General features: G+C 38.2%; 2 protein-coding genes across 3 annotated transcripts; one reads left to right on the top strand and one right to left on the bottom strand.

The window, feature by feature from the left end:
* Positions 1–948: 948 nt before the first annotated feature.
* LOC108708223 (transmembrane protein 244) lies at positions 949–7445 on the bottom strand. The gene is made up of 6 exons (XM_018246699.2): positions 6790–7445; positions 4416–4501; positions 3576–3649; positions 2195–2320; positions 1484–1528; positions 949–1262 (listed from the first exon to the last, which is right to left on the bottom strand). The coding sequence occupies exons 1-6, from the start codon at positions 6859–6861 to the stop codon at positions 1174–1176; spliced, it is 492 nt and encodes a 163-aa protein (XP_018102188.2). The 5' UTR covers positions 6862–7445; the 3' UTR covers positions 949–1173.
* Positions 7446–10173: 2728 nt separating this feature from the next.
* LOC108708224 (serine/arginine-rich splicing factor 4) lies at positions 10174–22725 on the top strand. Of its 2 annotated transcripts, none has more exons than XM_041582138.1 (6): positions 10174–10446; positions 13346–13473; positions 15158–15270; positions 17096–17304; positions 18864–18905; positions 20136–22725. In XM_041582138.1, exons 1-6 carry the CDS (start codon positions 10325–10327, stop codon positions 21772–21774), a joined length of 2253 nt encoding a protein of 750 aa, XP_041438072.1. In that variant the 5' UTR covers positions 10174–10324; the 3' UTR covers positions 21775–22725. The 2 variants fall into 2 exon arrangements, with proteins under 2 accessions (XP_041438072.1, XP_041438073.1); XM_041582139.1 differs by lacking the exon at positions 10174–10446 and adding an exon at positions 14576–14791 and having other exon boundaries at positions 13341–13473.
* The last annotated feature ends 1506 nt before the right edge of the window (positions 22726–24231 follow it).

Raw genomic sequence — 24231 nt, forward strand, 5'->3', positions numbered from 1 at the left:
GTAATTCTGTATATGTCTTGTGAGTAGTGATGCCTTGGAGTATGCCTGGCTTCCTCTTGGTGTTCATGAAATCTTTCTTCAATCAGCTGGTATATACTGTAAGAATTATAAGCACTGAATATACAACAGAATATGTAATTTGCAGGTTTTGTCCTAGTATGATCATATCATTATTCCTGTCCTTGGCTTAAAGGACAGTAGCAGCAGGTCAGTTTAATAGCAGCACATTTCCCAGTTTGATTTACATTGATTGTTAAATTAAGGGGGTTATTTATTAAGGTTTGAGTTGTGTTTTCCAAGAAAAAATCAAGATTTCAAGGGTTTTTTTCCCGATATTTATTATTCCTTGACCCTGGAAATTGCTTGAATCCGGAAATATACCATCTAAAACCTGTTGAGGTCATGTAGAAGTCAATGGCAGAGATCCCTTGAACCATTTGAAGATGTTATTAGCCTTCATGATGTTAAAGTTTTTTCCATGGAAAACTCGATTAAAACCCAAACTCGCTGATTCGAGTTTTTCCCATTCAAGCTTTTTTCTTAAATTAGAAACCATTACAGTAGTGAGTTCATTCAAGGTCTAAAAAAGCTCATATAACGCTAAGGGGGTTATTAATCAAAGTCTGACTTTATCTCAACATTTTCTGCTACAAACTCTGATCAAATCTGCTTGGATTTTTACGCTTATTTATTATTACATTTTCCCGAAGATTTGCTTTGCGCTAAAAAAAAATTCACAATTTTTAAAAAATAAATAAATAAATAAAAATCAAGTTTTTTAGGATTTTTGTATTTGGAATTTAATAAATAACCCTCTACAATTCGGCCTTTGATAAATAAGTGTACCTAGAAGTGATTGCCAACCAAAACCCCAGGCATCCACACTCCTGAATAATTACTCAAAATAAAATGCCCCATGTGCCATTTTTATACATTTTTAGGTTCACTGATGGGGGAAAGCAGTTTGGTTAAACATGAAAAATTTATTGGCATTATATTAACATACAAAAGAAACGTGATTCCCTGAGAATTGTTTTGTTTGTTTTTGTATCGCTGGAGAGACATTTTGACTACTTCTGTTTTAAGAATAAAAAAAAAAAAAAGGCCCTTTCTGGGATTGGCTTTTGAAATCACACTTGTAATGATGGAAGACGAGTATTTTTGGCATCATTTCTAGAAATCAGAATGCTTGTAGGATGTCCCTCTAAAAGTTAAATGTGCAAGAGTCTGTCCACAGACAAGCATCAGAAGCATTCCACAGCCTGTAACAAGGAACAGAATATGTCAGAGCACAGACGAGAATGGTTTATCTGACTTAACATCAAATTGGAACAAGAGATACAATATGGGGTGTCCACGTATGGCCAATTTTTATAAATTGTCATGGCAAAATGTAAGCCTGTATGTAGGAATGTAAGATAAATAGAAAATGTAGGCCAATCTGTTCCTATTCCTTCACATAAAAGAAAACAACTGACCGTACCTATTTCAAGCCACCATTCCCACATCAAAGGGAATTCCATGATCACTGTAAAAAATACAAATACATAATTAAGTAGATTACTTTGTTCATTATGATGCATACAGCTGCTGTTATCCAGTGTCTTATGCATACGGGGCAGATTTCAGCGGGAAAAAAATGCATGTTTTCGCATTTCCAAGCCAAAATCCACTGGGTGCATGCTGACGGTATTTGCAGACATAGAGGGGTATATTTATCAAACAGTGAAGTTAGAGATCACCACAGTCCACTAGAGGGAAATACCACCTCTCTCCATTCATTTCTATGGGATTTTTAAAGGCGTATTTATCAAAGGGTGAACTTTCACCCAATGAATGGAGAGGTGGTATCTCACTCTAGCGGACTGTGGTGATCTCTAACTCTGTAAATCAATATCACTGGCCCTAATATCAGAACTGAATGGGGTTACTGGCAGAAGAATTGAGTCACTTAACATATACAAAAACATCATAAGAAGTAATACATAATATAAAGTTAACTCAAACTTTGGTTACAGGCTCCCTTAGTTTAGATATGGTTATGGTAACACAAAAAACATTGTTTAGTAAAGGCATTCTCAGTTGGTCTGATGTGCGTGCAAGACAGTAAAAAGGATTCAAGGCACATTATTTTTTAATCCCATTCACCAGGTGTGATACTGATGTGTCCTAAATAAAGTGTGGTTTAACTTACCTATGCAACATATGCATACATGGAGAGTGGTGACAGTGATGGCATAGTCCCACACCAACGAGCCCACTAAAGGGACAAACAGGAGACCACTCAGAATAAATGTAATCTCTAGTGACATCACGCTTACTGAGAAAAGATAAAGAAATAATTATATATAAAGTCACAATCCCTTTTTCATCAGCATAATAGTGTGTAGAAAGTATTCATTCTGACCAGTTACAAATAGCTTTGTCAGTTATTCTTAATCCATAAATCCTGGTGCCACAGTGATAACATCAACCATATTGTATGTGTGTGTGTGTGTGTGTGTGCACATGTGATAGTGTGCTAAAAAGAACAGTAATAAAAAGAGACAATGAAAGCAAGTTATCCCAGTAAGAGCATCAGTAATGTAGGTACAGCTCCACTAAAATAGGGGCATATTTATCAAGGTTCGAATTGAAAAAACTTTCGAATTCAAATAGACCAACCGAAATTAAGTCTGTTTTTTTTTTTGGTCGAATAGGTTCGGCTTCGGACGAATTCGAATTGTACGAATCAAAGGAATAGTGCATTCAATTGAATTAGATTCCAATTTTTTCCCAAAAAAACCTTTGATTTTTCAAAGTCCACCAATTGACTCCAAATAGGTTCTAGGAGGCTAAAACAGCAATTCGGCAGGTTTTAGGTTCAAATTTTTTTCATTCAAAAATTCACCTCGACCTTTGATAAATCTGCTCTGCCCCTTAAAGGAAAACTATACCCCCCAAACAATGTAGGTCTCTGTTAAAAGATACTGAGTAAAACAGCTCATATGTAAAATCCTGCTTCATGTAAATGAACCATTATCATAATAATATACTTTTTTAGTAGTATGTGCCATTGGGTAATCATAAATAGAAAATTGCCATTTTAAAAAATAAGGGCCGCCCCCTGAGATCGTAAGATTCACTGTGCACACATACAAACCACATGTAAGGTCACATGAGCCAATTAACAGACAGAGTTCTGCCTTTTGCTTCCTCACTTCTTCCTGTTACAGTTAGTGTTGTAGTATTTCTGGTCAGGTGATCTCTGAGGCAGCACAGATAGAGTCATGAAATGGTGGTTCAAGGCAAGAGATGTAAAAGGGCAATATTTATGTAAATATATATTCCAGTTTGGTAAGATTCTTTAATATGTCATTCAATTTGATATAAACTATCTGTTGCTTAAGTATTCATTTTGGGGGTATAGTTTTCCTTTAATGTCTTATAAGCTGGCCCCAATCTTTGACTTGTTGATACACTACATGATGACCATCCCTGTATAGTGGTGATATGCAACTCTCAACATGTGAGGACTGACATCTATACCTGTTATTTACCACAAACATACATTTTAAAGTTTGATCAGTACTCACCTAGATAATCAACATTGCTGAGTGATGGCTCCTTTTTATGGTCAAAGGGGATTTTCCAGTCAAATGTTTCTATCCTGTTAACAAAGAAAACGTTTGATTAAAAAAATTAAGGGCAACCATGCCTGTGTGATGCCAATGCCTTTTCCACTATAAGAATATCATGCAAGTACAAAGTTAAACGGAATTACCCCCCCCCCCCCTGCTTTTTACATCAACTAATTGAGTAGGGGTTATGTATAAGGGCAGGACAAAAACGCAGGTGTCACATTGGATGCAACGGAAATAAGGTAAGTAATGCTAGTGTCGGATTGTGTCGCATTGTTGATGCAACACGTGATGCATGCGGTTTTGCGCAGCGTGTCGGATCGTGCCGGAATCGTCCGTGGAGTCCTCCCCTAAAAGGTGCATAAACACTATCTAAATTTATCAAAAATAATGGGGGTTTTTTTCACACAGACATAGCTGATTCACAGAGCAAAAATAACCCATGATAGGCTATGGGCTGGGACAAGTTTCCCACACACTTAGAGCTTATAGTGTGTGGGAAACCCCAACTCAAATTGTTCAATTCATTTTTATCTGGATCCACCTCTTTACAATGGTACAAATTGAAAGGGGTTGCATTACACTGTGATCCTAAGGTGGGTGAGGAACTGACCATAACAGTCAGACTATAACAGTTTCCTTTCAATCTGTAGAGCAAGGTGTCTCTTGTGTATTATAATGAATAAAATAATCTTTCCCTGTACTTTCTCCTATCTCAAGATACAAACTGTCTCTCCACAAAAAGCACCACTGAGGGAATCCAAGCTGTTTTGGCAATAAATGTTAATGTCTTACCTCATGGCGCCTGTACATACACTGCAAACCATGTAGAATAGAGCGTAGAAGATGAGAAGGCAGAGGAAAATATGTTCACAGATATACTGCCAAACAAAGGAGACATGGTTGAGAATCAAGTGGTGTCTGCCTTGGTCAAAACCACTTTTTTCAAAAGTGCCCCCCTCCCATCTGCATCATGCATTCTCACATCAGTTGCACCTTGCTCCATGCTTAGACTGAGCAAGGAAAGTAACACAGAAGGGTTAATTGCTGCTATGTGCGCCTACATTGCATTCAGTGTAGGCTCCCTAGTGTTAATCGCTGAGCAGGAGCATACTGGCTGCTCCTCTTTATTTCTTCTCCATATAACCTACTCCATAACTCATTCTTTATCCATATAACCAAGGCAGCCATCAGGGGGGGACTGGGGGGAGAGTTGTAGGGGACCCTGAGGGTAAGGGGGGCCCAGCCACTCCACACTTACTTGATTAGCCGGCCCCCCCATCTTTCTGAGAGCTGCTGATTTCGGTAAGGCATGGACATTTAAGGGGCCCTGGCCACCAATTTTCTTATAATGTGGGCGGGGGGCTGGCCACCAAATTTTTTTTCTCATGTGGAGTCCTAGCCACCAATATTTTTTAATAGGGGGCCCTGGCCACAAATGTTTTTTTATGGGGGGTCCTGACCACCAATATCTTTTTATTTTTTATTAACATGTGGGAACCCTAGCCACCAATATTTTTTTGTTTTTTTACTGTGTGGTGGGGGCGGACCTGTAGGTGGGGCTTGCGGTGGGCGCAGCCCAGGGGGCCCAGGAAATTTTGTTGTATGGGGCCCTGCGATTTCTGATGGCGGTCCTGCATATAACCTCCCCCTGTACTTCCTCCTTTCTCTCCATTTAACCTGTCCATATACCTCACCCCTCTCTAATAAAACTTCTATGTCCATTGTACTTTCTCCTGTCTCTCTATATACCATATTCCTATAACGCATCCTCTCTCCCCATATAGCTCCTCATTATAACCCTTTCTTGAACTCCCATCACCCTATAACACATTCTATCTTTCCATATAACATCTCAGTGGAACTTCTCCTATCTCCATGTTACCTCTTGATATTCTTCCTCTTATTGCTCCACATAACCTCTCCCTATAAGCCCTCATTACTATTCCTATTTCATTTATTGCTACTGCACATATAATTATCACCTACAAGTCCCATATTACCAGGTTGCATTTCTTTGGGTTTAGTTTAGGATTCATCATGTTAACCAAGAGGATTAAAGGATATACTGAAAATCTATTCAGTTAATATCTAACAAGAAGTGACAAGCTACAGGAAGACCAACTGTCAGTTTTTTTGTTCACAACAAACATTTGTAGCCTTGGCATAATGGACATTTGTATCGACAGGGGACATTCAAAGCATATTGTCCCCCCAAATGCAGAATGTAACGTATAGCTTTCATGTGCATAAATATTGTCCTATATAAATATTATCTGGTAAAATATAGTTTTTTATACATTTATTTAAAGCATGTTTATTACACTTCAAGGAGAAGGTAAGGCTTTGTGCACTTGGGGTGCCAAATGTTAGGCACCCCAAGTGATTGTATTGACTTACCTGCAGTTTTCTGCTGATAGGAGTACCGGCCCCGGGTTATACCAGTGAGCACCACAGAGCGATCCTCTTCCGGTTTCTTCTTTCTTCAAATTTCCAATTTCTGCTGATAGGAGCACTGGCCCAGTGTTTCAAGTAAGTCAATACAATCACTTGGGGGTGCCTAACATTTGGCAGCCCCAAGAGCCTTTCCTTCTCGTTTAAGTACCTTAATGAAACCTTGATATCGCCAAACAGGTCCAAAACCTAGCAAGCTGTAGGAGTCAGATCACACTGAAGATAACTAGCAAATGAAACACTTACAGCTTTCTTACAATACATGCAATTAAAGAACCTACAGCCACAACAACAATGCCTTGCATTATTAAAATGAGACCCAGAAGTAATTAATAGGGGGCCCTGAGCAGCACAATATACTTAAGGTACATTTTCAACAAATAAATATCATGGGCTTTTCTGTGGGTGCTGCTGCTTTAGTATACTATCATACAATAGACTTAAATGCACACTGTCATACAGATACAAACACACTGTCATACTGATACACTGTTATTATGCATATGTATTTTATAAAGTTCCACCTTATTCGGTAGCCCTGCACCACAGCAATGTTTAAATACTAATCAATATAGGAGCTTAATAAGGTCCTGCTCATTAGAGTTTACAATAAAAGAATAGATATGCACACTCATAGACACAATTATACAGACACAAACAGTACCTGTAATACAATGATAAACACGCAAACACCATATGCACTGGCAGCCCATACCTTGAAGCCTTCCTTTCTCTCACTCCGGCAGCTCAGTGAAGAGTTCCCAGCATGCTTGGTAAACCTTTGCATTCTGTTGAGCTGTCACAATAGTGCTAGAGTGCCATAAGAAAGCTTGTATAATCCAAAGCCCACTTTAGGAATAGTAACTAAAACTCCCTGGTGTTGTGTGCATAGTAAGTACTTTGCACACACTGCCATAACCCTATCTACTCTTACTGGTTTCAACAGTCACAGAGAGGACACATCATAAACATTCCATCTCCTCGTGTTCAGTAACCAGGAGCACGAATAGAGGCTCCTGTCTGTCAGATGACATGGGGTATCTGAGAGCATAGCTACACTAATCCATCTTATCCAGCTTCCCTGGTGCAGCCAAAGATCTTCCTCCTAAGTAACAGGAAGTGGAGACTGATTTTTTTATTGCCCACGGAAACTTCTTCAGAATAGCTGTGGATAAAATGATTGTTGTACTTCATCTAGTGGCTGGGCTTGGGAATGAAGAATCCTCTGATGTCTACTCAAAACTGTTTTTGGCATAATGAAAAATTCTAAGCAGTTTCCATTATATATTGATTTTCATTGATTTTAGTTATTTGTAAAAGTAATTGCAATTAAAAGCAGTATAAGAAGATGAATGAAAAAAGTACATAAAGGAAAACTATACCCCCAAAATGAATACTTAAGCAACAGATAGTTTGTATCAAATTGAATGACATATTAAAGAATCTTACCAAACTGGAATATATATTTACATAAATATTGCCCTTTTACATCTCTTGCCTTGAACCACCATTTCGTGACTCTATCTGTGCTGCCTCAGAGATCACCTGACCAGAAATACTACAACACTAACTGTAACAGGAAGAAGTGAGGAAGCAAAAGACACAACTCTGTCTGTTAATTGGCTCATGTGACCTTACATGTGGTTTGTATGTGTGCACAGTGAATCTTACGATCCCAGGGGGCAGCCCTTATTTTTTAAAATGGCAATTTTCTATTTATGATTACCCAATGGCACATACTACTAAAAAAATATATTGTTATGATAATGGTTCATTTACATGAAGCAGGGTTTTACACATGAGCTGTTTTACTCAGTATCTTTTAATAGAGACCTACATTGTTTGGGGGGTATAGTTTTCCTATAAGACATTGACGGAACTTGGAAAGGATTTTTTTTATACATTGTTTCTAGCAATGTCTGTAATTAAAAGTCACAAGCATTATTTAAAATGGCACTTTTGCGAATGTTTAGCACTGCTCGCAATGTAAAATCAATCGCTGGTGAATATTATATTTCGTTTGAGTTTTGTTTAGGAATGCTCCAAATCCACTATTTTTGATTCGGCTGAACCCCCGAATCCTTTGCAAAAGATTTGGCCGAATACCGAACCGAATCTGAATTTGCGTATGCTAATTAGGGATGGGAAGGGGAAAACATATTTTTACTTCCTTGTCATGTGACAAAAAGTCACACGATTTCCCTCCCCGTCCCTAATTTGCATATGCAAATTAGGATTTGGTTCAGCCGGGCAGAAGCATTTGGCCGAATCTGAATCCTGCTGAAAAAGGCTGAATTCTGGCCGAGTCCCTGGATTCATGCATGCCTACTTTTGTTAAATATTTGGTATCAAAAAATGTTTTGTAATTTTATTACATCAACGTTCACAAAAACGAATCATTTGCAAACTCTACAATTAAGTTGTTGAGGCCTTTAACCAGTCAAAAAGGACGCAAACATGGTCGCTAACGTTTGCAAGCTTCTTTGCGAAGATTTTTTGCGCTATTAAAACATATTACATCCCCCCCAAGAAAAAAGAAATACTGATGTCAGTAGATGTCATCTCAGGTAGAAGGTTATGAAAAAGGTAAAGTAAACATTACAGAGTATACAAAATATATTGAACCTCTGCTACAAAATAAAAATGTTTCTTTTTATAATTCATAAAATTTTACATTTATTTATAGCAACTCAGCTGGAGGAGGGATGTAGGGCTGGAGGCCTGTTTATGTATATAGCTAGGAATATACAAACTATACCCTATCAAGGATACTTACTACATAGACATAGTTTTTTATCTGTTTAAAGATAAACAGAATGCAGCAGTTTCGGTACATGTCCAGGATAGCCATAAAATAAATACAGGTGGTCAACTGAAACTGAAATCCAATATTTCGAACAGTCATCCAGAAAGCTGCAAATTATGGACTCCATTTTAAGCAAATAATTACAGTTTTAATAAAAAGTTTTCCTTTTTCTCTGTAACAGCACGTGCTACTTATCCTAACTAAGCTGCACTAATCCATATTGGTTGCAAAACTATCCTACTGGATTTAACAAATGTTTTAATGATTTTTAGCAGACTTACAGCATAAAGAGCCCAATTATTAAAAGATCCCTTATCCGGAAACCCGAAGTACCAATTATTCGGTTAATAAGCACCAATTATTCAGATAATACCTGTACTGATTAATATGACAGAGGCCCAAAATGTTACACTTGTGTGCAGCCCCAGTAAAAAAAAATAGTTTGTGAAAGCAGCCTTACCCATACCCTTTACTATAAACTGAAGAACATGACATATTTGCAGACTTTATGCGCACTATTGAGACAATTAGTTGTAAGCATGACACGTCAAGGCCTGCTAAAAAGTGTTTAGTGTACAAGCAAAACTGAACTGTACTATACAATCACAGATGGCATGATTATTGGCTTTAAACTGTATTTAGTCTATGTAGGTTAGGGGTTTTTTTTTATTTAAGGGATACAAGTCACATGACTGGGGCAGCTGGGAAACTGACAATATGTCTAGCCTCAGATTTCAAAACTGAATATAAGAAAATCTGTTTGCTCTTTTGAGAAATGGATTTCAGTGCTATTAACTGATGCATTTTGGGGAAAAAACATATTTTCCCATAACAGCATCCCTTTAAGGGTTTGTTTCTCCTCTAAGTGTCAAATTCAGAAAGATACTTTTAAACTGGTACAATGTTTGGGCAATTTATGGTGGCATAAGCATTTATATTTTCATTTTAGACCAATAAATGACAATGCTCTAGAAACATGGTGTGGAGCTGACCCCTGTGCCGTTGCTGATTTACATTCCCAGCAAATAGGGCGCGCTCCATTTATCTTGCTAGATTGCAGTGTGTGTATAGATTGTGTTATTAACGACAGCAGCGCCATACTGGTTGTAAATAATGACTCCCCGCATGGCTTACACGTGTACAGGCATTGTCGTCTCCTGGACTGATTTTATAACTGCAATTATTGCATTGCCAATCTAACTGTCTCTAGCCTATAACCTACAAGAGGGCGCCATCCAGGAACATTGCTGAGCCAATCACGATTTACGCCCCACGTGGAGGCTTACGCACAGTGAACGTATCATTTTCTTTCCTCTTCCGGTCTGGAGCCTGCGCAGTGGCAGAGTGAGTGCTACCCAGCAGAACCTTCGTGGGACTCACTGTAGAACGGCAGGAGCTCTTAGAAGCGTACGACGTATAAGAGCGCTTCGCCACCACCGTCGCCATGTCGCGATCAACGATGCCCAGGGTTTATATTGGTCGCCTCAGCCACAGAGCCACGGAACGAGACGTGGAGAGGTTCTTTAAAGGCTACGGCAAAATTGTTGAAGTGGATTTAAAAAACGGGTGAGATGCGTGGTGGAACCTTGAACAGCGAGGGACACATTGGCGCTTCTTTACTAACACTGGGCAAATCTGCATCTGGGCAGCCAGTGACCCATGGCGCGACTGGGATATTGTTTTTATACAATTTAAACGATTAAAGGGGAGGTTCACCTTTAAGTTAATCTTAGTACGTTATAGAATGACCGATTCTAAACAACTTTTTAATTGGTCTTCTTTATTTCTTTTATAGTTTTTTTTTTTTTTTTAATTTATTTGCCTTCTTAACCTTCCGAACTTTACAAATGGAGGTTCACAGACCCCATCTTTAGAAATGCTTCGCAAGGCTACAAATTTATTGTTATTGCTACTTTTGAATTCTCGTCTCTTTATTCAGGTTCCATGCTCTGATTCAAGTCATGATTACTAGGGTAATTTGGACCCTAGCAACCAAATTGCTGAAATTGCAAACTGGAGAGCTGCTGAATAAAAAGCTTAATAACTTAAAAAACATAAAAAAATGAAAATCTTTTGCCAGTGGTCTCAAAATGTCACTCGCTACATCCTACTAAGAGTTAACTTTAAGTTTACCATTTAAGCAAAATTATTGTTACCATTAGTTACTGTCCTATGTGCCAATTTGCCCAGTGCTAGTATGTGAATATGTTAGCTATCTGCTGCATGTTTAGTATCCAGAACAACTTTTCAGGCTGCAATAGCAAGTGCAGCATGTATTTATCTGTAACTGAAGTTGTGACCACCTTCTTTAGGCATATCCACATCTGGCCTCCTATTGCTGAACACAGGTTTGAACACAGCTGGCAGTTGGACAATGCACATCACTTGTTTTAGAAAACTTTCTAATGCAATACCAGTTCCAACTAGTGGCAAGTGATCATGTTAAAACATGTGATAGTCACAGTAAGCAACGTCTTCCAGAACACTGAAATCAGTATAACATTACACTTCATGGCAATACATTGATCCCCCCTATTCGTGGTATAACAGAAAACAAAGCAAAAAGCAGACCAGCAACACCGAGATAGTTTGTGAAATGCTCAAACTTGTATTGTGAAATTACATGCAAGCCGACATGACGTTTTGGTCCACAAAGGATATAAGGATATTAGAAATTACCTCGGAGTTCCATGACCTGTATAAAAACACTCGGCCTTCGGCCTCGTATTTTTATATGGTCATGAAACTCCTCGGTAACTTATAATATCCTTATATTTTACAAGAGGGGGTATATATTATATATATATATATATATATATATATATATATATATATATGTATATATATATATATATATGTATAGTATATATAATATATATATATATATATATATATATATATATATATGTATGATTGTTAACTTGACCATCATCATGCAGGGACGTAACACGAAAAAATTACATTTTAATTAAAATATATACTGTTAGCTCGAACTGGTAAAAGCTGTGTGTTTGCTTCAGAAATAATATAATATTATAAGCTGCTATGTAGCCATGGGGGCAGCCATTCAAGCTGGAGAAAAGGCACAGGTTATATATCAGAAAACTTATAAGCCCTGTCCAATACAGTGATGTTTTACCTGTTATATAACCTGTGCCTTTTCTAAGTTTTTCTTCCAGCTTGAATGGCTGCCTTCATTGCTACACAGCAGCTTGTTTGTATAAACTATAGTTGTCTTTCTGAAGCAAACACACCAGTTTTACCAGTGCAGTAGTACATTATATTTTCATTACTTAGATACAATTTCAGTTTTTGGTCTTACTGTTCCTTTAATTAAGAGCTTCCGGGTGCATCCATATCAGCATTTTATATAATTGATTTTGTTTTTATCTGGACTGATGTGGTTTTTGAAGTAAGGCTAGATTAGATGTTACTTGTCAAGCATCAGTTTTGGAAGCTTATATAAAATTAAAGCGATACTGACACCAGCAATTAAACCCTTTTTTCATCTACCATAACATTGTCTTTGCATGTTATTTATAATTTTGCCATAAAGTATTTGCCAAGGCTTTTGCATTACCTCTGTGATCCCCCCCCCATGTTCCGCTTTGAGGGTGCTACCATATTTGTTCTACATTAGTCCTTTAGCGTTACAAATTGTTACAAACTGATTTGTTTGTAAAACAGTCGGGTTTAGGAATTTCAAGTAACAATTACAAAAGCAGACCTCCCTGTGGAAATGATCACCATAACCTTTAGGTAACTCTTAATGTTCAATTCATTTTTTAAAGAGTCGTTTTTTATTTTCCTTATCACGTTAAGATGAGGCTAATGGCTTCAGGACTCTGATTTCTCTAAACAAGCTCAAGCACAGAATAATTGTTAAACCAAATGTCTTGGCTTTTATTAAATTTGTACATTTTAATTAATTGTATATATCTTAACTGCTATCTCCAAATTTTAACTATACTAAAATTATTCTTACTAAACCTTAGGGCTTACACATTCTCTGGAAAAAAAATACCCTCCTTAATATATTTTTAGGTTTTTTTTCTCTCTCAAAAACTGGTATTAAGCATCATTTTAGTACTTTAGTACTCAAACCATTTTAAGCACTGTATATTAAACACAGTTAGAACTGATTTGATTCAGTAGGAATAATGCCTGCTGGCAATTGCATAGTGAGTGTAGATGCTGTATAGCTTCAGTGCTTCTTTCATTTTCTTACTTTTTTCATAAATAGATTTCCCTGCCAAAAAAACTTTTGAATAATGACTTTTGCATGATGAAAGAAAATGCAATTCTAAGCATTTGTGAAATTCATTGAATATTTACAGTGGTTTAAAAGTCTGTAGCAGAACAGATTTGGTACATTGTTTCTGGAGTTAAAGCTCAGAATTGATTAATTTTAAAGGCCCTTCATTTTAGAGTCTAAAGAGATTTGAATTCCTTTTTTCATTAACAGGTATGGTTTTGTAGAGTTTGAAGACAGTCGTGATGCAGAGGACGCAGTCTATGAAATGAGTGGAAGGGAACTATGTGGTGAGAGAGTCATTGTGGAGCACGCACGTGCCCCAAGAAGGGACATCCGAAGTGAGTATATAGTAAACAAATCTACACGTGTATGCGTATATTAGATTTAATCACAATCCATTATTGGCAGATTTAATTGTAGAGGACGTTTTAGCTCATGCCTACAGGTCAGTACCAGAATTGATTAGGACTGATGTGTTTGTTTGTTTTTTTTTATTAGAGTAGGTTTAACCTTGAATATCTAATTAACAATATGAACCAAACAGATTGTTGTCCTGTTGTTGTTTATAAATCCTAGTGTCTAGTCACTTTGAAAGATCAAATATATATATATATATATATATATATATATATATATAATTTTTTATTTTTTTTATTTTATTGTGTATATATGTATAAGTAGCATAGCTTTGTAACTCTTACCTATACACATGCAGCATTTTTTGTTATGGCTGCCCCCATGGCTACACAGCAGCTTGTTTATATAAACTGTAGTAGGGTTTCTGAAGCAAACACACCAGTTTTCCTAGTGCAAGGCAACAGTACATTATACTGTCAGGGTAGGACTACACGTACGTTTTCGTCGCGACAAAACAAATGCAACGGAAATAAGGTACGTGAATGCATTGTTGGATGAAGTCACAGTGTTGATCCGACATGACTTGACTGTCAGATGCAGATGCTGCACACTGCGTCTGCATCCGACAGTCGTGTCATGTCCGATCAACGCTGCAACTTCATCAGACAATGCATTCACTTACCTTATTTCCGTCGCATGCGTTTTGTCACCGAGCGACGGATCGTGCCGAAAACGTCCTTCTAGTCTTACCCTTATTCCTTTAAAACACTTTCATTTTTTGGTGTTACTTTTCCTTTAAGGAAATGCTGCTTGTGTTCTGGTATCGGTATCCCTTTTAAAATAAGTTTAGTTAAGACTCCCCTCTGTTGTGATTTCTCTTAGCATAGCCACAGCTTTTAACATATTTCAGCAGACACACCACAGTTAATGCTAAAGAGCACATAGAGTGCAAAGCTCGTAAAATAGTTCCAATGAAGTTTAGAATAGACTCTTGGCTATTTAAAGTATTTATTGAAGAAGGGGAAGAAGGATAATATGAAAGGAAAATGGTGATCTGAAACTGAACAGCCAATGGTTCCTTAGCCAAAGGCTGACAGGAGACGCAAATTCCACGCAGCCTCTTCCTTCCCCCCCCTCCTCTTTGTTCTTCTCGTGAGATTCGAGGAGGTGCCGCTGGGGGGGCGCGTGCGTGGGGGAGCGCGTTGGGTTTGGCAGTCGCTTGCAGGGGGTCCACGCGGCCGTACGATCTGGGGCATGTGAATGGAGCGCGGGTGGCTGAAGGGAGTCCCCTGCTCCAAGGTAAGTGAATGGGATAAGGGATATGTTGCATGTGGGACACCTGAAGGGTCTTGGTATGGGGGTGGGTGTTAACTGAGGTATCATAAAGTAAGCGAGAAGAGAGGGAACTGGTTGTGATGGGTTGAGTGATAGAGATGCAGTTCATTAGAGGGAATATTTTAGAAAGATTTTGAATAATTTAATGGGTGGGTGAAATAGTGGGTTGCTGTACCAAGATTGCTTGGTATGAGAATTGATCATAGTCTATTAAGAACAGACACTGTATATGTAAAATATACATTTGTAGTATGTGTGGTGTCTCTTTTTTTGCCTACTTGAGAACCTCTTTTCTCTAAAACCTTCCTTTTAATTTTTTCTGTGTCCCAGGCGGGTATGGTTACCGCAAAGGTACCAATGACAAGTATGGCCCTCCGGTCCGTACAATGTACCGACTGAGGGTGGAGAACCTATCATCAAGGTGCAGTTGGCAAGATCTGAAGGTAGGCAGCATAAAAACCTTTTGAGTATATCACTACAGTATAATAGTTTGCTATCTTTGTGGCAGATTTTGCTATGAGCAGCGTTCCATTTGTATAAAGATAATTAGTTGGCGCTAAAAGAATGTAAACTACCATTTGCAGTAGCAAAACACTTTTTGATGATATGAAATACATGAATACTTAGTTTTACAAATCCATGTAAATTACTGACAGCCAAGTTTAAAAGAAAATTTGGTCTTACAATAGTTAAATGGATGTTAAATTTTCAATGTCAGTGTCTTAAGCCAGTAAACCTGCTCCTTGGGGAAATACTTCATACTTAAAAGCCAATGGATTTAATTTTAGTATTTATCGTTCACTTTGGGGCATATTCAAGGTTTTTATATGGCCAAAACTGTTAAATTTGACTAGGGAATTACTAGAATTTGATTTGTTTTTACAAAAATTAGATTTTTGAAATTTATCATACACTGGCCCTTTAAAGGAGAAGGAAAGGCTAAAATTAAGTAAGCTTTATCAGAAAGGTTTATATAAATACACCAGTAAACCCTCAAATTAATGCTGCTCTGAGTGTTTACACATGGGCTTCTGTATCAGACTTCCTGTTTTCAACATAAACCTCCAGGGTTTGGGCTTGAGCATGCTCAGTTTTCACCTCTCCCCCTCCCTCCCTCTCATTCCTGCTGTAATCTGAGCTCAGAGCTGTGTGAGCAGGAAGAGACTCAAGCAGGAAGTGATGTCACACCAAACTTATATGGCAGCTTCTATCCTAAACAAACAGAGACCGTGTCTAGAGCTGTTTATTCAGGTGTGGTAAAGCATTCTGCAGAATAAATATAGCATTCTAGCTTGCACTATTGTTAATCTGTTGGCAATAAACCGTCTTGAAGCTTTCCTTCTCCTTTAAGAACTCAAATTAGACTATTCGCTACCTAAAACCTGAATTGCTGTTTTAGCCCATGGAAGACATCCTAGGATCAATTTGGAGTTGTTTGCAGCCTTCCTGACATTCAAGTTTTTTTCAGAGAAAAAACTCGAATCGAATTCGATTTGAGTTTGCAGGTCGATCCTTTTCACCTGAAAATAAAAAATGTTATGTAATTTTTTAAAAAACATTTTTTTCGATTGGTTGAATTTTGAGTTCATGGGAGTTAAAAAAACAAAAACAAACCTTTATGTTGTAAAAAAATAACACAAGTCATTTATAAACTGAAAACATTTATTCCCATAAGAATTTATTATTTAATTAATCCAAATTTATTAAATCTAATGTGTAACTGTTAACAATATTCTAGTTTTAACAAGGCCATGTGTGTCAAGATTTGTCTACATTACATCATATTTGTATAATTTACACATTGTCCTTATTGGAATGGAAACTTGATGGTTTTTAAATAGGTTGCATATCCTTTTTATGAAGAAAAAAAAAAAGAGCAAGAGCTCTCCTAGAGATAAAATTAGGAGTCTGCTCTTTCGGGGTGAATAGGCATTTAAACATAAAATGATTGAGCAGAGCACAAATCAGAATTACTGAAACTGCTCTTGCTGTTTATTGGGAAATTTAGTCACACAAAATGAGTGAGAATGTACTGGAAAGACATCTAAAAAAAAAAGTGTCTAACCAATTGGTATATTCAAAGTTAATTTTATTCATAGTTTATTTAAACAGACATCCCTAAGTGAAGGTCTGGAAATGCTGAAAGACAACAGTCACAATTTTTTTGGGGCATGTTATCCATGTTAGTTGTCAATTGGCACTGGTTATCAACGTAGTGCTTCACATCCTTTATTGTCCTATTAAATACCTACCATCTGTTTCCCACAGGATTTTATGCGCCAGGCTGGAGAGGTTACCTATGCGGATGCCCACCAGCGTCGACAAAATGAAGGCATTATAGAATTCCGTTCCTACTCTGACTTGAGGCGAGCATTAGAAAAGTTGGATGGGAGTGAAATCAATGGGCGCAAGATACGGCTAGTGGAAGACGGGGCTGGCTCCAGGACCAAAGGCTCTTCATCTCGCAGTCGCTCCAGGTCAGTAAAGTTGAACTTTTTTTTTTTTTAATATAGAATCTTTAAATTTGCAACTTTTACAAAGTAATCTAGTTACAAGTAATGTAACTAGGACAATATTGCAAATGCATACATTAGTGAAAAAAGTCAGATGTTCTTCAACTTCATCTGTTTTTGACTCTCTTTCAATAATCATTTCACTTAAATATTTGTCCCTATGTAATTTTTTGCTGTTAATCCATTCCATAAAACTGTAGGGTAAAGTTGGTCATACACGGGCAGATCCGCTTGCTTGGAGCGGTTGCCAAATGAGCACCGGTATGCCCACTTTGAGTGGGAGATATCGGGCTGATCCAATTGCAGGCCCTAGGGCCCAATGATCAAATCACAAGGCTAGGAATTCAGGCAGTGGGATCCGATGGGAATTTTAAAGGGCTTGTTCACCTTCCAACACTTTGTTTCAGTTCAGTTGGTTTCAGCTAGTTCACCAGAAATAAAGATGTTTTCCAATTACTTTTTTCACCTTTCTAAAGCAGCTCTGTGAGGGGGGTCGCAGACTCGCTAAACTGTTCTAAATTGATACATTTAGTTGATATATTTCTTATCTTTGTCCCTGCTGAGCAGAATACCTGAGTTTCATCAAAGGCAGTTGTTAGAATTGATACAATAGTTGCTAATAGTTCAGAGAAGCTGCTGAGAAATGTATCGACTAAATGTTTCAAAATTGAACAATCGGAAAACTGAACTGAAATAAGTGTTTGAAAATGAGCAACCCCTTTAAGCCTGCCCAATCATCATCTGGCAGATTTTTGGCCAGGTATGAACCACGAAAGCCCCTATTGAGTGGCCCCCTACACTAGTCAATAAGCTGCTGACTTTGTCTGGCAGCTTTTGTTGGCCCATGTATGGTCACCAAGGACTACACTTATAACCTGACACTGTTCCTACTGCTGCATTGACTTGAATAGAAGCCCATGTAAAGCTCCCCATAGACGCGACGATTCTTCTTGCCGAACGACAGGGAAGCCCGACCAATCCTTCGAAATTATCTGACCAATGAAAAGGAGGTTCTGCTGAGACTTCCATAATGTCCATTTCAAACACTTAATGCTCCAAAATTGTAGAGCTAAGGCACACTATATATTAAGCATCTATGTCTTTAGGAGGTGGGCGGCAGGGCTTTTTGGGGTAAAATTATTTCCTTTATTTTCCTTTTTTTAATGAATCAGTCCCTTGTGTATTCAGGCTTCAGTCTCCATCAATTGTTTTAGTTTTAAACAACCTGTTTTTTGTAAGTAGCACTGGTCACTATATGCAAACATGAAAACATGCAAATTCTCTTTAAATACTACACTTTACAATGTGTCAAAGGTTAATGTTCACAGTGAATTTCCTTTTTAACATATTAATTTTAGCGTGCAATTCAGATTTCTTTTACTTTATGGTCCCTAGAGTATGCTTTTAAGTGAATAGAGGCTAAAGGTAATGTACTTGCTAACTACAGTCACTATCCATAAGTATTTGTTTTTCCTTGTAGAAAGCTTTTTTTCAATGGCCTTTTCTTCTTCTTAATCATTTAGATCCCGCTCAAGGAGGAGTAGAAGCAGCCACTCCAGGTCCAGGTCAGAATCATGGCTTTTGAAAATTATGTATAGCCTCTTAAAATATGTAATCTACTAACTATCCTAAAATGATCAGAAAACTAACTAAAGACTAAAGAAGAATGGTTGCAATATGCAATCCATGGGAGAATCCATGCAGTTTAAATGACCTTAGTGCCCAGAGTAATATAAATTCTGCATGTTACCAGTAACGGTCAAAATAAAAGATATTAAGTTTTTCCAAACTAAAATAAATACATTTATTTGGTCAAATAAACCACCACCCTATAAACAAACGCACCATGTATAGACACTCAACGGTGTGGGATAGGGCTACTGAATTTACACTTGTACTATAAAGCTGCAAGACTTTCCCAGACCACGCCACATTTGGAAAACCGCTGGGTACAACTAGTCACTAATGGCACACCCTACTGACCTATCATCCTATCTATGGATGGATAAAAAGCAGATTAAATTCTTCCCGATTTCTGGATCTGTTTTAAAACATACCATTTACACATCTACAATAGCATAAACAAATTCCACTCGGCAGAGATGGAAAGCACTCTTATACATAACAACCCACTTTTTCTCCCCAGTTATGCCACGCCTGCTTTTCAGTGGTGGAAAGACAACAATATCAATAGGATACAAGACCTGCTTCTTTCCACAGAAAGAATCACTGCAGTATATTCAGTTTTCAAATAATTTACCTGAGATAGAAATGTATAGATATTTCCAGCTTAATCATTTTATCAAGTCAATAGATATTCTCTTTAAAAACCGACCACCTACATTTTTAGAAACATTCTTCCAACGAGCAGGAAAATTTAAGGGAACCCTCTCTCTATTATGTAAACAAATGATATTGTTGGGTATGGAACATCCTCTGAAATATATGATTGACTGGGAGGCAGATATAGGACAAACAATTTCTCAACAAGAATGGAACATAATCTGGAAAACTGTATTAAAAATCGATCCAAATACTGCCATATAAGGTCATGATGCGATGGCACATCACCCCAGCAAAGAAAAACAGATATGATCCTTCAGCCCCTAGTTCCTGTTTTCGAGGGTGTACAGAAATCTGACAAACTAAATTAGGTTAATATTGGGTTAAAAATCTCCTGGAAATATCCCCACATATAAACAGTTGATGTTCTTAACATATGTAGAAACCATAGAGCTCTTTTTCCTCTCTTTGTTTTACCTTTTAACATCTTTAAAACATTCTTCAATTGGCAGATCCCACTCTCGGTCCTATAGTAGAAGCCACCAACGGGAAAGGAGCAGAAGTCGCAGCAAACAAAGGAGAAGCAGTAGAAGCCTTAGTAAGGGGAGGAGACACAGTAGGAGCCTCAGTAAAGAGAGGAGACACAGTAGGAGTCTCAGTAAGGAGAGGAGACACAGTAGGAGCCTCAGTAAGGAGAGGAGACACAGTAGAAGCCTCAGTAAGGGGAGGAGACACAGTAGGAGCCTCAGTAAGGAGAGGAGACCCAGTAGGAGCCTCAGTAAGGAGAGGCGACACAGTAGGAGCCTCAGTAAGGAGAGGCAAGACAGTAGGAGCGTTGGCAAAGAGAGGAGGGGTAGCAGAAGCCACAGCAAGGGAAGAGCAAGTAGAAGCATTAGCAAGGGAAGAGCAAGTAGAAGCATTAGCAAGGGAAGAGCAAGTAGAAGCATTAGCAAGGGAAGAGCAAGTAGAAGCATTAGCAAGGGAAGAGCAAGTAGAAGCATTAGCAAGGGAAGAGCAAGTAGAAGCATTAGCAAGGGAAGAGCCAGTAGAAGCCACAGCAAGGGAAGAGCCAGTAGAAGCCACAGCAAGGGAAGAGCCAGTAGAAGCCACAGCAAGGGAAGAGCCAGTAGAAGCCACAGCAAGGGAAGAGCCAGTAGAAGCCACAGCAAGGGAAGAGCCAGTAGAAGCCACAGCAAGGGAAGAGCCAGTAGAAGCCACAGCAAGGGAAGAGCCAGTAGAAGCCACAGCAAGGGAAGAGCCAGTAGAAGCCACAGCAAGGGAAGAGCCAGTAGAAGCCACAGCAAGGGAAGAGCCAGTAGAAGCCACAGCAAGGGAAGAGCCAGTAGAAGCCAGAGTACGGGCAGAGCAAATGGAAGGGATAAGAATCCAGATAGTGGAAGGAGCAAGAGCCGCAGTAGAAGCAGGGGAAGGAGTGAAACATGCAGCCAGAGCAAGGAAAGTAAAGAGAGGGTAAGTAGGAGCATGGAGCGAAGCAGAAGCCATAGCAAAGAGAGGAGGCAAAGCAGAAGTCATAGCAGTGATGCAAATGAAAGAAATGAAAGCACAGAGAGACAAGAGCTGAATAGTAGAAAGTGGGATAGAAGTGAAAATAAAGACAGGAGCCATAGCAGAGAGAGAAGAAACAGTAAGGAAAGAAGCAAGGATAGGGACCGCATAAGAAGCAAAGATAAGCACTCTCGAAATCGCAGCAGGGACCGAAAAAGAAGCCACAGCAGGGATAGATCTAGAGAGAGGCGGTCAAAACGCAGCAGGGAAAGAAGCCGTAGTAAGGAGAGAAGTCGTAGGAGTGAACGAAGTAGACGCTCCAGCCGTAGCAAAGAGAGAACCAGGAAGCGAAGTAGTGAACGGAGTAGCAGTGGTGAGCGCTCAAAAAAAATCAAGCGAGAAGACCCATTGGCTTTCACTACAGAATCTGACCAGGAGGCAGAAAATGAGGAAGGAAGCAAGGCTGAAGTTGTACAACATTCTGACACAATTGGGGAGATTGAGGAGACTCCCAAACCTCTTTCCAGACCACCATCTCCTATGGAGGCTAATGTTGAAGCTGCAGCCAATGCAATCACTGAGGCATGTGATCAAGTTGCAGGTGCAGAGACCTGTGCTGATGATAGCACAGAGGCTGGACTGTGATTAGCATTTCCTGTTTACCAGTAGAGCTACTTTTACCTTTTCCCATGCAAAGTATTTTATAGTTATTTTCACATTTAATTTTTTTTCTAACTTGGTCCGTCTCTCTGGATATTTAGAGCAAAAGAAATCTCATTGCATATTTTCTATGTTTTTTGCATGGGCTTAATTCATGTGATTATATCTAAACCCAAGCGTTTTTTTCCTCTCCAGCCTTTGCAAGTACAATTTGGTGACATACTAGAGTGTGACAATCTTTTTAAAGGAAAACTATACCCCCCGAATAATGTAGGTCTCTAAACATAAATTGCATAAAACATATGTAAAACCCTGCTTCATGTAAATAAACCAATTTCATACTAATATACTTTTTAGTAGTACGTGCCATTGGGTAATCATAAATAGATAATTACCATTTTAAAAAATAAGGGCTGCCCCCTGAGATCGTAGAATTCACGGTGCACACACACAAACAAACCAACAAACCATACTTGTTAGGTCACATGGTCTTTTACAGTTAGAGTTGTATTTCTGGTCAGGTGATCTGAGGCAGCACACAGACCAACATGAAATGGTGGTTTAAGGCAAGAGATGTAAAGGGTAATAATTACTTAAATACGTATATGTAACCGTTTGGTATGAATCTTTAATATGCCTTTCTGTTGCTTAAGTTTTCATTTTGGGGGTATAGTTTTCCTTTAAGTGCACAATATTTAGTAACCCCATATGGCTCCAAGTTTGCACTCTGCTGGGTGGATGTTACCCTCTGCCTGGTCTTTCATTTAGGTGTTTACAAATGCCTGAAGAGAATATCTTGGAAAGAGGGGCTCCTTCCAATTGTATTTCTTTTTTTATTCCTTTTTTAGTTTTTTTCTTTTTAATTTTGGTACTCTAGCAGTTGAAACTTCAGAAAAATGAATCCTATAAATTTGAATAAAGACATTGCTTTGGTAATTCCTATTGCTTTGTTCATTCTTATTTTTTCTGTTTAGAAATCTGTGGAAGAAAGAAATTATATACATTTGTAAGATATGGGACTCTGCTTTTCACTTTTGAAAAAAAAACTATAAATGCTAATTCTGCACACAAAAAAAGGCTGTGTGTGTTTGAGCTCTGCTTGGGCAGGGCCTGATATGAGTGATGTTAAATGGGTTGTTCACCTTTGAGATAACTTTTAGTATGATGTACAGTCTTATTCTGAGACAATTTGCAATTTGTTTTAATTTTTTTATTATTTGTGGTTTTTTAGCTTTTTATTCAACTGCTCTTCAATTTGCATCTTAATCAATCTGGTAACTAGGGTCCAAATTTCCCTAGCAACCATGCATTGATTTGAATAGGAGACTGGAATATGAATAGGAGAGGCCTGAATAGAAGGATCAGTAATAAAAAGTAATAATAGCAATATATTTGTAGCCTTACAGAGCATTTGTTTTGTAGAAGGGAGTCAGCAACACCCATTTGAAAGCTGCAAAGAGTCAGAAGAAAAAGGCAAATAACTATAAAATATAAATAATGAAAACCAATTAAAAAGTTGCTTAGAATTGGTCATTCTGTAACATAATACAAGTTACCTTTAAGGTGAACCACCCCTTTTATGATATGTAAAAGCACTGCAGAATGTGCTGATTTTATTTAAATATAACCGTGTAATGTAATTTAGCATTACTTGCTCATCATAGTTTTAAAACAATGCCCCCTATTACAAGCTCCTACATTTATAAATATTTTATAATATTTATTAGGCAGCTGTACATTTTTTTTCATTAGTAACCAATGTAACCTTCCCCCCCCAAAAAAAAAACCCAAATGCAAACCACAAATCCTATAGGAAATAAGCAGACCGTTGATACAGAACTGTATAAATTGTTGGGACCAAGAAGTGTCACGGGCCCTCAAAATAAGAACAAGAGGGTTGCATGGAGGCTCAGAAAGACCAGTTTGGTATGCCTGCTTTAGAAGAGAATGAATATACCAAATAAGTCCCCTCCCAAAACATGACACCCTTGCACTGCAATATAGGCCACACCCCCATACCATACTTCCATTTGGGCGCATACACAATTAAAAGGTAATCTGGTTCTGGCTTTAACTGTGCATGCTTCTGATCACAAGGAAGAAGCCGCCAAATATGCCTCCTACCAACTCTTCTACTCTACTCTGGTTTTTATCATGAGGTACGGGTTCATAGATCAGTCACGTGATTCAGAAGAGAGCTCTGCAGGTGACTGAAGTGATTTGTAAGCGCTAAGTAACACACAGATATACATTTGTTAAGAAATCCATGCAGCTGCTGGTTGCCGTGTGCATTGCACATTGACCCCTGAAACAGTTTTCACACACTGTCAATGTGTGAATTTAGAACTCGCCACAATAAAACCCACTCACTTTCTATTCTTTCCTATGGGATTTTTTAAGAAGCATATACAGTTAGGTCCATGACTTTTTTTCTAATTTTGG

The sequence above is a fragment of the Xenopus laevis genome, chromosome 2L (genome assembly GCF_017654675.1).
Source record: "Xenopus laevis strain J_2021 chromosome 2L, Xenopus_laevis_v10.1, whole genome shotgun sequence".
Classification (NCBI taxonomy): Eukaryota; Metazoa; Chordata; class Amphibia; order Anura; family Pipidae; genus Xenopus; species Xenopus laevis.